This window comes from Gadus chalcogrammus, chromosome 3 (assembly GCF_026213295.1).
Source record: "Gadus chalcogrammus isolate NIFS_2021 chromosome 3, NIFS_Gcha_1.0, whole genome shotgun sequence".
Lineage (NCBI taxonomy): Eukaryota > Metazoa > Chordata > Actinopteri > Gadiformes > Gadidae > Gadus > Gadus chalcogrammus.
Genome location: NC_079414.1, coordinates 23,104,857 through 23,120,275, shown reverse-complemented (window position 1 = coordinate 23,120,275; position 15,419 = coordinate 23,104,857). Strand labels below are relative to the sequence as shown.

General features: G+C 47.6%; 1 protein-coding gene across 1 annotated transcript in view; it reads left to right on the top strand.

Annotated features, from left to right (window-relative positions):
- smc3 (structural maintenance of chromosomes 3) overlaps positions 1-15,126 on the top strand; it is a 31,738-nt gene extending 16,612 nt beyond the window's left edge. Inside the window, exons 19-29 of the mRNA XM_056586790.1 lie at positions 1,420-1,572; positions 4,543-4,694; positions 5,140-5,298; positions 6,707-6,814; positions 7,140-7,248; positions 9,388-9,635; positions 11,131-11,343; positions 12,261-12,452; positions 12,913-13,090; positions 14,221-14,327; positions 15,004-15,126. Of these exons, the coding sequence (XP_056442765.1) occupies positions 1,420-1,572; positions 4,543-4,694; positions 5,140-5,298; positions 6,707-6,814; positions 7,140-7,248; positions 9,388-9,635; positions 11,131-11,343; positions 12,261-12,452; positions 12,913-13,090; positions 14,221-14,327; positions 15,004-15,075 (1,691 nt within the window). The 3' untranslated portion in view covers positions 15,076-15,126. The remainder of the gene's footprint in view (positions 1-1,419; positions 1,573-4,542; positions 4,695-5,139; positions 5,299-6,706; positions 6,815-7,139; positions 7,249-9,387; positions 9,636-11,130; positions 11,344-12,260; positions 12,453-12,912; positions 13,091-14,220; positions 14,328-15,003) is intronic.
- The last annotated feature ends 293 nt before the right edge of the window (positions 15,127-15,419 follow it).

Below are 15,419 nucleotides of genomic sequence, written 5' to 3'. Positions count from 1 at the left end.
GCTGGGTTTCGCAAGGCTGCGAAGCACAGTCGCAACTCGCAAGGCATACTATACTTTCCTTCCTTAATGGCAATTTTACCTCTCATTAGATTAAGCAATCATGGAGCCCCCACTTGGCTAACGTTAGTTCTATGCTACCCGTACTTACTACTAGATCTTGTTTTGACCTTCTGTTTGAGAAAATCGAACTAACGAATGTTCCGGATGTTGACAGCCATGCGAAGAAGAAGGGGTTCGGTGTTGACGGTGAAAGTTAGGCCTGTTAATAGCAGAGTTTCCGTTGTCTGGTTATTACCGGTCATTGACCGGAAAAAAATGAGGAGGACCGAAAATTCTAAATGTCCCCGGTCAGAATGACCAATGGAAATAATTCTCTGCACAATTTGAATTGTGTTTGAATATGCTACAGTGGTTGTTTTAACCAATTCATGTTAAACAATGAGGGTTTTGACTGACCCGACCCGGCCCGCCGATATTTCCCACCACTATCCTTGAGCCGGGTCGGGCCGGGCCTTTGATTGAGTGTTTGCGTTTTTTTTGTTTTTCTTCTCATTGCTTTATTGGCCTAATCTGAGGAGAAATCTATGCCATAAACAGATATATTATTGGCCTTTATTACACGGATCTTCTCAATGCCGTGGATTGCTCCGTTCACTTGCATGGGTAGTAGTCCAGTAACTTGTCAACCCCAGCGTCTTCGGTTGCTAAGTGACGTCAACGTCTTTGGCGGACTATTTCACTGCTGATCAACACTACGATTGCTGGTAACGAATAAATTGTAAAAAGACACACCATGTGAAGTAATTCTCCAAATAAGATTTGAAAAGCTTTGGAAGTTTATTTACAACACTATTTACATGGTTTCAGAGTAGTACACTTTGACATTTAATACAGTTCAGCGAGAAAGGCGACGAAGAATAAGAAGGGGGCGTTCCAGTCTGCGTAAACGGGAACCCCCACCACACGAGAACGCCCATTTGTGTCTGCAGTGGGATGATATTGGGTGGAAGGGGGTGGCTATACAGAGTCTAGGGGAAATCTGCACGAGGGAGTATTGAGTCTCTTGCGGAAGCTGGTGAGCGCAGGAAGCTCGTTCAGAAAAAAAACAATGGGTTTATTCTCTTGTTCTTCATCACCACTTCAGTTAATCGTTTAGCCATAAGCTTCTCTGAAAAAGTGCCAATGCTCGTCACATCACCCGCGCCCAAGTTAATTTTTCCACTGCTGAGAGAAGCGAGGACATTATAAGCAGGAATTCACGCAGCAGTAGCCACAACCCTTTCCCTAATCGAATCCACTAATGGAATCAATGTTTTGGCATTCGTTCGGACCACCTTTCACTTTATTTGGCTCCTAATCTCCAATCCATGGAAAACTCCCCCGCCGTCTCTTAACGAGTGCTTCATGTTCCTCTCCCAGGCGACCAGGTGAGCCATCGCGGGGCTCTGACAGGCGGATACTACGACACCAGGAAGTCCCGCCTGGAGCTGCAGAAGGACATGAGGAAGGCGGAGGAGGAGCTGGGCGAGCTGGAGGCCAAGCTGAACGAGAACTTGCGCAGGAACATCGAACATATCCTTTCACTGGCCTTCTCCAGACTTATAGTAAATATGCATCGTTCCGTTGCTCAGTTTCTCGTCCCACAAATCTGACTTTAGATTATTAATGGTAAATGGACGGCATTTATACAGCAGTTTTCTAGCCAGTGGCCACTCCAAGCGCTGTACCGTATTGCCTAAAGTTCCCCTATTCATACACTCATTCACACACCGACAGCGGAGTCAGCCAAGCAGGGCGACAGCCAGCTCGTCGGGAGCAGTTAGGATAAGGTGTCTTGTTCAGGGACACCTCGACACTCAGCTATGATGAGCAGGGGATCAAACTAGCAACCTTCAGGTTACCAGCCAACCCGCTCTACCTCCTAAACCACATTACCTAAAGTCTGATGGCGGACTACTTCAAATGCGGGTCAACAGGGCATTTTAGTATTTCGATTCGTATTTGTTTTCAACCTCTCGTGTTGCTGGACTTTGGGTCTGTGAGCGTGTCATTAATTAACAACGAGCACAAACTCTGCCAGCGCGAGAACTTTTACCACTGGGAAGGCGAGCTTAAGTATCCTGTCCATTGCAGAAATACACGTTTTCAAATCCCCTTCTGAAATCGTCCTCCACTCGTGCAAATTAATAAATCCCTGTTGAATATCTCTGAAGAGAGTCGGGGAAACAAGGTGTACCTGTGCTCTTTCAATTTATGCACTCTTTAACATCGGTAGTTCCACCTGGTAGTGAAGCTGGGCTTTGATGAGATCATATTGTCATGGTAACAAGAAGAAGAAAGTAAACGAACAACAAAAACCCGACCACTCAAACCCCACGGGATTTCTCTTTGACGCAAACAACGATGCCGTGTCTAAAGATGAGAAGCCAACGAAACCCGTCTTGTTTATACTGCGTCCTCCCCCCCCCCCCCCCCGGCCAGTGTGCAGCGCTGATATCATTGAGGCTGGTGAACGGGGGCCGGCGCAGGATGATTACTAGTACTACGTGATGCTTCGCAAAAGGTCACCGCCGTGACTCAGCGGTTGAGGCACCGGCCGCGGGCGGGCTGCGGTCGGGGAGCGGCATACGCAGGATTGTATATGGAGACCGCCTCCGTTCTTATCAAATGTTTCGCACACCTGTTGGTGTGCTGGGGCTCGCAGCCGTCGTGACAGGTGGTTGGCTGGCCAGTAGGCGCACCTGGTGATGACTGGATGTTGTCTGTGAGTGGGCAGGATGAGAACTGACAGCTGGCTCCCTGTGACAAAGGTCCTTCAGTGATTTAGCCGGTGAGTCAGAGCACAGATCCGTCGGAAAATGAAGCGAGTTTGTGTGTATGTGCCTCACCTTTCGGCTTTAGATAACGCTGTTGGGGAGACCGATGCACCAGTTGCTTGCTGGTTACCATGAGGCTGGAAAAATGGGCACCAGGTGCTTTTGTTTCGGATCCCGATTAGTCTTATCTGTATCCAAAACGATGGCCAACTGTTCCATATATTCATGGGTTGTTGAAACGGTACCTAGAGAAACACAGGGAAAGTCTGTTGCATTTGTATGGATTTTTTCACAATGCTCGCAATGCTCTTTTTGTGCAATTGCTCAATTACATTTTGATTTGTTTGAATTGGATTCATCCTTGTTTACCTTTCTCATCAAGTAGTGGTCAGAGAAATATAGATTCTTAAAGATATATGATTTGTTTAATCCAGGGAATTCAGCCAACAGCCTTTTCATCTCCCCTGGCTGCTCTACCCCATCAAGGCCATTCCTGTCACCACTTGCATCATCAAATCAATACAACCACTGATTAATTGATTGAATAGTGTATCTTGAGACCTGCTAAATCTCAAAAGCTCGCCGGAGCAGTCCACTCCAGCTTCTCATTTGTCCCAAGGAATCAATAAGCCTGCATGTGAGATCCGCTTAATCTGTGCGTGCAGCTCTCCCTAATGTCTTAATGTCATAACGTTGACAGAGGGAGTCAAATCGCATTATCCCCGCGCTGATTTACTATTGATTCTTCCTGTAAACAACCATTAATCATCATTAATCCCAATTGCCTGGCTGCCGAGAATTCCCCTCGTAGTTCACTGCCATAATACGCTGACATGCTGCCACTTCAGGTTCCCTTGCCACTGGTGATGTCTCAGTTAAATGGAAATACCAGGCTCCCATAGACGGCATGTAAAGGTGCTGTAGTCAAGATTAAGAGCTATTCTCTGAATGTAATTAGCGAGAAATGGCAAAGCCATCCGTCAGCCATTAGTGTCTGAAATTGGCTCTGAATTCCAGTAACATGTGCCTTACACTGTATGAGCAAATTTAGATTTCAGAACAGCTCTCTGACCCACCTCATTACTGACCAATCAGAGCAACTTCTCTCTGATTGGTTCGAGGAATCCACCTGGCCTGTTAATCACAGGTGAGTTTCAAGGCTACCCTTCTCAATGATTGACAAATTTAGTGAGGGGGGGAGCAGATAGGGAGGGGACATTTTTTGGGTTGTTTACTTTCCACATCTTGCTCTTTTCTGCTCACTCTCCCTTCAAAACTTTAAAATCTTGCCCATAACTGCTTTAATTCAAAATTAGCATGACATGTCTTAAAGAGATTAGTAAAAAGTCAGAGACTATGCATGGATGATAATTGTGAAAATGGATAGGTGGGTAAAGTTATTGTTGCATCTTCTGGAAAGGTTAGTAATGGCGACAATGTTAGTAATGGATTTTATATCAAGTTGAGTTCAGGCAGAGTTTGCACCAAGTGATCAATGGCAACCGAAACTCAACAGGGCTAATGGTGTGCAATGATTCATACTGCAGTTGTTTTCAAGTTCAACACGCACTACCAGGTATTAAGCTCATAGTGAACAAGGGGTTTCATGAGCAGCATCAGCACTGCTATTGGCATACAAGGCACTTCATCAACCCAGTGGGCCGTGAGCAAGTAGATCCTCCAGCTCATCCCTCAGCCATCTAGCTTCCTTAACGTCCCCCTGCACGTATCAACAACGAGATCGACCAGCTGATGAACCAGATGCAGCAGATCGAGACCCAGCAGAGAAAGTTCAAGGCGTCCCGGGACAGCATCCTGTCAGAGATGAAAATGCTCAAGGAGAAGAGGCAACAGTCCGAGAAGACCTACATGCCCAAGGTAATGCGACACGTTGCTTCGCTGGCGGTCACGGTGGGGAGCGTAGCGATCAGAAGATCAATACTCAGTGGTGTGTTGACCGTACTAAATGCGTAGCTAATTATTAAATTAAGGTTTTTGCAAAATTTTGTATGAAAGTTTTCGCACTATTGCATGGCTTTCGGTCACAACACTCAAAATGCTGATGTTTGTGTTGATTGTTAAATGTTCTATTCTACGTGCCACCGAAAATCCCCCTTGGGTACGAATAAAAAATATCAAAATAAGTGTTTTAAATCTATATCATCACATTTTCACAAAACAAATACTGTTAAACTATGATTAAAGTTACTTCTCTTAATATTTGTTAAACATGTATTATGCGCCTCAAAAGTCATCCATGGTTGAAATCCCACCCTGTAAGCTGCTCTCTAACCCTCTCCCCCCTGGCGATGTCCCCTGGCAGCAACGCAGTCTCCAGAGTCTGGAGGCCAGCCTGCACGCCATGGAGTCCACCCGGGAGTCCCTGAAGGCCGAGCTGGGGACAGACCTGCTCTCCCAGCTCACCCTGGAGGACCAGCGGCGTGTGGACGACCTGAACGACGAGATCCGACAGCTTCAGCAGGTAGGCATGGGGGGAGAAGATAGCCGTGACTGACTCCAGCCCGTTCTTGTCTGTCTTGTCCCTGCACATATTTACTCCACACATCCATCTGCACAGTGCTACCACCAAACGTCATGTGCCGTACAAATTATATTAATAAGCAGAGTCCCAATTGAACGCAGAGTCCCCTTTTGTGGGTCGTTAATTACCGCATTCTGAGTAGCAGAAAGCGTTCACGTCACCCTCTCAGTTCAATTTTTGAGTTTGAGCCAATACTGAAAGCAAGTTTCCTTTGTTTCTTCAGCCGACGTTTATGTCACCTTGCACATTTATCAGCGGAATTACAGTATCCGGCTTACTTAGGAAGAATGAATCCTCCAAAGCCTTTTATATTATTCTATGACAAATTTACTTTGAAATGGAGTCACCGGCCTAGTTTTTCCACTTGGCGTTTGGCCAGAGCTTTCTGAGACAGGAGTTAAAGGCATGTCCCAACTTGAAGCCGGCCGGGTGTTGATCAAACCAAAAAAATGAAGTTTAACGGTATTTTTATATTATTTTAGGTTTGAACATTTTCTTTTTGACCATTTTGTGTATTCTTTTAAGGCGAAATTTCAAAGTTCTCAGTTACTAAGTGTTTTTGGGAGAGACATGCTGAATAAAATGCATCATGTTCTCAAACTGAAAAATAATAATCGTGATTTCAATATTGACCAAAAATAATCGTGATTATGATTTTTTCCATCATCGAGCAGCCCTAATTTGGAGCAACCGATGCAAAACAAGCAGGGCCGTAGTTCTAGCGCTGTGCATCAGCTTTGCGATGGCGTCTGCTTCCCCCTGTAGGTGTCATCGGGGTACTGCAGGGCAGCTGCTCTCCTCCTACACTGTCAAATGCTCTTTTCCTACACGACGGCCCCTCTCCCTATGATATGCTGTTTACGTCTTCCAACAGACCCTCCTGCCCACTCTATCGCTCCAAACCCTCTGGGCTTCTTTATGTGTATTTATTTGCGGCGCTCTAAAATGCCTACAAGACCATCTCCTCATGTACACAGAGGAGTAAAGGGCAGACTAAAGATAGAGCCATGGCTGGTGGCCTGGTCTGTGCGTGGGATCTCCACCGTACAGCTCTCCTCCGACCCCCTCTCTCTCTCTCTCTCTCTCGCTTCTCCTCTGTTCGCTTGCTCCTCCGCAAGTCCTCAACAAGCAAACCTTATGTAACTGTCCTCCTTTGACACAGTGCTTCTGATGCCTCGTGCTGCAGTATTGGTAAACACAGGGCCTTCTACACTGCTTACACACGGCCCTATGCGTGTGTGTATGCGTGTGTGTTCAACAAGGGCAGAACGAACGCTTTAGTGAGCCACATTGAACTACTGGTTTCCCCAGCCCGTTGAAACAAAGTGCTGTGTGTTTGTGACTACAGGACAACAGGCAGCTGCTCAATGAGAGGATTAAGCTGGAGGGAATCATGACCCGGGTGGAGACCTACCTCAACGAGAACTTGAGGAAACGTCTGGACCAAGTGGAGCAGGTATGGAGGGGATACACATCTTCGTGTGTCCTTCAAATATCACACTTGTAACCCACACCCTGGTATAAGTAAATATCATTCAGATATAATTGGAATAATTAGACATTTTTTAATTCAAGACTGTTCATTCTTTTGTAAAAATATCCATAAAAAAAAAAATGTGACGCCTCAAATCGAACTCCAATAAAGATTCTTCCAAAGCTTGGACGGATCCTTCTCTAGCTATGTGTGACTCTGACGCCTGCACCGTGGGACTGCACACTGCTGTCCTCTTAAGCCTGTACCTTCTGCCTCTCTTAATGTCGCCTCTTGTGTCTCGCCACAGGAGCTGAACGAGCTGCGTGAAACCGAGGGAGGGACGGTCCTCACGGCCACCACCTCTGAGCTTGACGGCATCAACAAACGCGTCAAAGACACCCTGGCCCGGTCCGAAGGTAGGGGGGGGGGCACGCACGCCACTCACACACCCACCGTGCAGTCATGCGGGAGAGGCTTTTGTTCGTCCACAGTGACTCAGAAGAGCGCAGGGACAGGAAGCGACGGAATAGCTCAGGTTCAAGGATAGCTCAGGATCGACGCACATCTGGGTTAAGCGTTCTGAGACCAGGGGCCGTATTCACAAAGCATTTTATCTTACCGCTAGGAGTGCTCCTAACTCGCGCTAAAACATTTTACGTAGGAGTTTTTTCTTAAAAGTTATTCACAAAGCCGCTGAGACCTACTCTTACTAAGGATAAATCACAAAGAGTGAACTAAGAGTGACGCGCCGTTGCTATGGATTACGTCAATTCTCGTGCACGAGTTTAGAAGCTGTCAGTTCGGTGATTGGTTGTTCAGACAAGCCCACTGAATCACCGAAAAACAAGGAAATAGCCTAGGCTAGAAATGAATTCCTATTAAGTAGTTATAGTGCAGTTAGCAGAATACACGCATGATGACAATTTTGTGCAGACCACGATAATGACGTTGTAGCCTGCACGTTCAAGAGAGAGAGAAAGCAAACAATAAAATCTAAAAGAAAATAAATGTTACGAACTACCCAAGTGTTGACTGATTTGTGCCAAGGTGTTTACCTAAAATGTGTTTTCAAAGTGATCCCTAAATGCCTGTCCACTCGGTTCCACACGGCCAAATTCCTTGTAATGTTGATCGCCATCATCATCATCATCATCATCGTCTGGCTGTGGAATGTTCCTCCGCTTGCAAAGGTTGTGTAGAATGGCACATACAGTGATTACTGTGCTTGCCCTCTCTGGGGTGAGGCGTATTTCGCCGTGGAGGACATGAAACCGACGTTTCATCTGCCCAATTCCTCTCCACAACATTTCTTGTATGTTTGTGTGCTCGCAAAGAGCCAATACGATGTGTTTTACGCTTAGGACTAAGCGTAATCTGCGTAATCACTTACATGTTACACTTTAACTGTGCTCCCGGTTGTGGATTAAGGTAGGGTGTCTAGAGCCACGTCTTGCATGGATAGTCACTGTCACCCAGCAAGTGACACCCAACTCCTACATCTCAAAAAGCTGCCTCAGACCGCTCACCATAAAAATGCGCGAATCATGGGTAGCTGAAGATCCAGGCCACTTTGCAACAACATCCAGTAGGCTATGTTAAAATTTGCATCAAAAACAACCTGCGTGTTGATGGAATGCACTTTCTTTCCCACTATTGACGAACACGTCCTCGTCTTTTGATGGCGCAATTATTTTTATTTTTTATAAGTTATATATATTTTTTATAACTTATAATTTTTATAACATTTTATTTCGGGACTAATCGGATTATTCCTGTTAGTCGGGGATGTTATTGCATCGCGCATTAACTCCACAATAAGTTGAATACCCTAACATTTCGTCTCGCAGGCATTTTAAGATTCTTTGTGAATAGGTCCTACTGAGTTAGGAGTCCTCTTGAGGACTTTTAAGCTCTCCTAGACTTAGGTGCTACTTTTAGTCCTAAAATACTTTGTGAATTGCTCTTAGTGAAAAAAGTTAGGAGTCCGAAATGTAAGAGTGACACGCCCATTATTTTTAGGAGTTACTCCTAAATTCGCCAGTTAGGACCTACTTTTAGCCCTAAGATCCTTTGTGAATACAGCCCCAGATCTATCATCTGCGTCAGCATCTACGCCGAGAGCAGCGCACTTGGATCACACACGCACACGCACCTTCTTTTGAAACCGAAATAGACGGGCGTTTTTCTTTTCATCCTGCTTTTTTTTTTTTGCCTCACACCCAGGAATAAAGCCAAAGGAATCAAACTGATATTGGTACAGATTGGCTTTTAATTAAATGGCAGAAATGACTAGCAAAATCAAACTCAAAAATTTGTGACTAGCCAGACTTAGTGTTGATTATCAGAAGCACTGAAAGTTCATGTCTCAATGTCTGCATTCATCCTCCTGATGCTCTATTAACAAGATTGTCTCATAGTTAATAATCATGTTAGTTTCAGCTTTTCAACGCTTTATTTGCAATGTCAAGTAAAACGTTCCTCCACTTCCATGATGCAGACCTTTCTTCATATATACCGGCCTCTTGCTAACCCAATCCCATCCGACTCCAACTCAGATCTGGATGTTTTGGTGGACAAGAATGAGGTGGAGATCAAGGACCACCTGAAGAACATGGACCGCTGGAAGAGCGTCGAGAAGGAGCAGAACGACGCCATCAACCACGACACCAAGGAGCTGGAGAAGATGACCAATCGACAGGGCATGCTGCTGAAGAAGAAGGAGGAGTGCATGAAGAAGATCCGCGAGCTGGGATCACTGCCCCAGGAGGCCTTCGAGAAATACCAGACCCTCACACTGAAACAGGTACTCACTCACTCACTCACTCACTCACTCACTCACTCACTCACTCACTCACTCACTCACTCACTCACTCACTCACTCACTCACTCACTCACTCACTCACTCACTCACTCACTCACTCACTCACTCACTCACTCACTCACTCACTCACTCACTCACTCTCAAACAGACGCTCACTCACTCAGACTCAATCACCCACAGAATCACTCACTCACAGACTCGCTCAACACTCAAACAGGTGCTCACTCACTCACAGAATCACTCTCACTCTAGACCCCTATTCTAATCGAGGGGACTAGAGTGAGAGAGGTGCTTTTCTCTTTTTTTCAAGCGCATACTGAAAACGGCAAATTGCGTAATTAGTTTTTAGGTGATGAAACATTTCTGGGGATAATCACATTCGTGTCTTGGCTGGCTGATTTTGATTTCACGCCGCGATAAATGAACACAATATTCATAGTCCAAAGGAGGGGTTGTTATTTACATAACGCCTCGCACCGTATCCATCCAGACTCAGTCGGATATAGTGCACTGTCTCTGATCTCCTCAGCAAGGTACCGCCAGTAGACGGAGGCGGGGTGGACAAAGTGTGGCCCTTTTTGTGTCTGCGAACGTGTGGGCGCACTCACACTCGTGTCTGTCTCCGTCTGTGAAGTGTGAAAGTTTGGCCCTGAATCTCCCGTCTCCTGTCGTCTCCATCCTTCAGCAGGGCTAAAAATAGCCCGGCGGTTTCCAATAAACACTCCAAACTCAGTCGAGTCTTTCTCCGCACGACAATGGCTCCGCCAGGCGTGGGCAGTGGCGGGGGGGAGGGGGGGGGGGGGTTGGCGGTGATTGCAAAGTGGATCCGGGGTGGAAACATAATCAACACCACTTGTAACGGCTCAGCCAACGCCATTCACCGCGGCGAAACGGTGCTTCGCATTTTGAGTGCCTTTTTAAAAAGTGTCGGTCCTAGGCCAAACTCGGCCCGTTTTAGCAGGTTACTCAATCTCCAGATATGAATAGAACAATAAATGGCTCTTCTGAAATGGGGTTTGATATTTATAACGGGGCATTATGATGCATAGATGGCGTTCACAGTGTGATGTCCATGTCACTGCCGTCATCGTTGTCTGGTCCTGCGGGGGCGAATGGGAGAGCTAGGTGGGGTGCAGGCTATTGTTGTTGCCGGGTCTGCATTGAAGCAAGCAGTTTTCAACCCATAGAGCGCGGTCAAACCCTTACATTTCTACTGCTTTTAGATAGGATCTGGACAATTGACAAATGCAGTTTAGTTTAATAGATGCAAATACTTGCCCATACTAGAGGATTATCTCTGACTGAATTAGATTTTTTTGTTTTTTGCTGATACTAGTAAAAGATTTTTTTACATGCGGAAAAAACATGCATAGATAATCTATGAATTTCTGCCGCTGCGTCACCGGTCGACCGCCTTTTCCCCCCAGTCCAACACGTGTTACTAAACCCAGCCATCATCCTCCCTCTCCCTCTGCAGCTGTTCCGGAAGCTGGAGCAGTGCAACACGGAGCTGAAGAAGTACAGCCACGTCAACAAGAAGGCCCTGGACCAGTTCGTCAACTTCTCGGAGCAGAAGGAGAAGCTGATCAAGCGGCAGGAGGAGCTCGACCGGGGCCACAAGTCCATCATGGAGCTCATGAACGTGCTGGAGCTGCGCAAATACGAGGCCATCCAGCTCACCTTCAAGCAGGTAGGCCGAAGATAGCTAGGATAAGATGCTACATAACTTAGTACTATTACTAAATACGACATGCAATAAGTGTGGAAGTGAAGTGCCAGCACAGACAACATACAACAAGTAGGAGGGGACGGACACAGGGTAGGCTATGCACAGTCTAAGTATCAAAGATGGTGTCAAACCGGACTGGCAGACTGTCTCCCCCTCTCCCCCTGATCACCACCGCCAAGGCCTCCGTCCAACACATCATTATCCACCCGGGCCCCTTCCCTTTGCTTCCAGTTGGGAGACAGCCTGCTTCCTTTGTAGGCCTTCCTCGTCGTTCATGGTTGAGTCATTTTGCAAAATGCTTTTTTTACTCTGAACAGAATATAAAAGTGAGGCTGTCAAATACGCAATCCACGATGTGAAGTGCTTCACTGAATTCCATGCGGTTTCTCCGAAATCAAAAGACGAGGTTAGAGGTGCGTCGGAGGCACGTCACAAAAATAGGTGCACTGAAGGAACAACGGTAGTGCGCATTTAGTGTGTTAGTACTGCTGTCCGACCTCAGAGAAGCGCTAGGACTAGGTATAGTCCTGGTCCCTGACCGCAGGGCAAAACGGTAGAAGATCGACGGACACAAAAATGGATGGCAAATGGACTGCATTTATATAGTGCTCTTTTGTGACCAGTGGCCGACCAAAGCGCTTTAGAATATTGCCTAACAATCACCCCATCATGAACACACTCACACACCGCCGGCGGCGTCAGCCATGCACGGCGACAGCCAGCTCGTCGGGAGCAGTCAGGGTGAAGTGTCTCGCTCCCTGTAACGACGTTAACACGCCCTCCTCCTGTCCCCCGACGCCTCCTTCCTCCCTCCTCCCCCCCCCTCCTCCTCCCTCCTCCCCCCCCCTCCTCCCTCCCCCCCTCCCCCTCCCCCCCAGGTGTCCAAGAACTTCAGCGAGGTGTTCCAGAGGCTGGTGCCGGGGGGCAAGGCCACCCTGGTGATGAAGAAGGGCGACGCCGAGGGCAGCCAGTCGCAGGACGAGAGCGAGGGCGGGGCCGACGGCGAGAAGGGCTCCGGCTCCCAGAGCAGCGTGCCCTCCGTCGACCACTTCACCGGCGTCGGCATCAGGGTAGGGCCCGGCTAACTCGTCTTCAGTTGCCACGGCAACCCATCCTTTTATTAATTTTTTTTATCATCTTTTTTTATTTGGGATGGGTACACAGCAGTCAACACACTGCACACAGAACGTCCGTAAACCCCTTTCCTACCATCGACATAAAAACATGCATGCATACAATGCATATCTGCAACCATAGGTCTCCATGCATGCGCATATACAACACACACTCAGTATATACCAAAAAACAACAACAACAACATCCTAACAATACTATTATTAATAGTAGAAATAATAATAAGACAAAACCAAAAACCAAACATCCTTCTGATGTTGTGGCGTCTGTCGACGCCGCTGCCACCCTGAATGTTCCTCCGTGGGGCACCGAGGTGACGGACGGCGGCGTCACAGACCAGGTGACCTCCGCCCGGCCCTCTCTCCGCGTCTGACCGTGTGTGCCGGCGGCGTGCAGGTGTCCTTCACAGGGAAGCAGGGGGAGATGAGGGAGATGCAGCAGCTGTCCGGAGGTCAGAAGTCCCTGGTGGCCCTGGCCCTCATCTTCGCCATCCAGAAGTGTGACCCCGCCCCCTTCTACCTGTTCGACGAGATCGACCAGGCACTGGACGCCCAGCACAGGAAGGCCGTCTCAGGTGAGCAGGGCTCGATGCTCCTGGGGAGAACCACCCACACGTGACGTCCCCGTGTAACGTACAGGCATACTGATGTGTTCACTGAATTCCGAACACCTGGGACACCGTGCAAGTAGGGCTGGCCCCAATTATCCGAATATTCGAATACTCGTTCGGAAAATCAGTATTCGAAGCTTAAATCAGTTTTTTCACGTAGCTGTATGCCACGTGACGTTACCAGTGCGAGGGAGGCAAACTATAAGCGACACCAAGCAGAGAAGCGAGAGAGGTGGAGGAAGAATAGATATCTTGTTTCCCTTAACATTATAACACAACAATTAGCGGGATCTCGGGAGGAAAAGTAATGCTTAGCGAAATGCTAACCTTAGCTTAGCTGTATGTTTACGTTCGCTGTACAGCGCCGCGCCAATCAACTGTGTCTGGCTTGCTGCAGAGCGTGAGCGTCTTGCGAATACCCGTTCAATATAATGGATATAATATGGACACATAAGACAATCAATATTCTGTATTTGTTATGGATTTACTGTACAAATTCCCTGAAAAGATCCACGTTCCAGGATGAATTGAAGAGCTCCCGTAAGGGCTGAGATGGCAGAGGACAGCTGATTTGGAACGGAGCAACAGCTGTTCGCTTTCACGGGGAAAAACGAAGGAACTTCAACCTACTTAGGCCTACTAATTAACGTTCAAAAGCTATTCAATATTCAACAAAATATTCAGATACTGTCAAAATCGGTTCCAGAGAGTATATAGGGATTATTAATGTTGTTTTTGATGGTGTGTTTTTCTGGAACGAGTATTCGAATACTCGCTCGGAAAAACCAACTAGTATTGGAAGCCTGAAAGATGGCATTCGGGCCAGCCCTACTTGCAAGTAGCCTGACAAAGACCTGGACTCACACCCACGACCGTGTAGTCACATACAGGCATAACTACGTGTACACTAAATTACAAACACAGACGACATCATGCGAGTAGCACGACTAGGACCAGGCTCTGTGATGAAACACCCAGCACCCACACACTCGGCCTCCTTATTCTCCACACGGAGAGAGTGAATCGTTTAATGTTGTGTTGAGTGGATGTGTGTTTACGGACGTTAACCGATGACGTGGTTGTTCGGCGTTCAGACATGATCGTGACACTGGCCGGCCACGCCCAGTTCATCACCACCACCTTCAGACCGGAGCTGCTGGAGTCGGCAGACAAGTTCTATGGTGTCAAGTTCAGGAACAAGGTGAGATATCCCCCCCATCAAACCCCACCGGCACCACCTCCGGTCACACGCGGAAGATCCTCCGCGTGAAGATCCTCCGCGTGTCATATTTATTCAGCGTTTCATTTCACAGCATTAAATGTGTTATTTCTATACAATACATTTGTTAAAAAATAGCCTAAACGCTATAACAAGAACACGTTCAAATGAACGGATTTTTTTCGAATAGTAAATAAAAATGTGTATATTTGAAATCGTGAAACGTAACCAAGAAAGGAGAAGGTGGAGAAGGTTGTGTTGTGTTCATCCCCTCGAGGGAGGCAGTGGGTCAGGAAGTAGACCGGGAGGTGTCCGTGAGCAAGGCACCTCACCCTAACTGCTCCCGACCAGCTGGGTGTCGCCTTGCATGGCCGACGCCGCTGTAGTGTGTGTGTGTGTGAATGAATCGGTGAATGGTGGGCGATATTGTAAAGCGCTTTCAGTTGCCAGAGGAAAAGTACTGTTTAAATGCAGTGCGTTTACATTTGGCGTCATTTAGTACATTTTTCAGAAGGAGGAGAAACGACAATATTTCGCTGTCGTCACAGTAAGGAAGTGCATAGATACAAGTGGTAGGCACCACTTGAGGAAGGTCTCTGGCCTTCCTCGTTTCTCCCTGTGTGTGTGCGTGTGTGTTCACTGCGCGTGTCTTCTCCAGGTGAGTCACATCGACGTCATCTCGGCGGAGCAGGCCAAAGACTTTGTGGAGGACGACACCACCCACGGCTAACCGGACCACCTTATCCTGGACCTGTGTTACCTGGCAACAAACCCCCCCCCCCCCCCCCCCAAACCCTCAACCCCCTCAGCCTCTCCCCGGGGAGTCCGTACGACACGGCATGTACCTCCCAGAATCCCAGTACAAAGCACCCCCTCAGCCCATTAGATACACTCCAGGGCGCCTCGCCATTGGTCACCACAGGACATCGGGGGCTCCGGGGGCGGGGCTTTGTGGGGGGGGGGGGGGGGGGGGGGGACTTCTAATTGGCTAAATGCAGTATTGACGGACATTCTCCAGACCACCGAGAAGGGGCGCGTTTGAGATTGGAGAAAATAACATGCTTTTCTTTATAC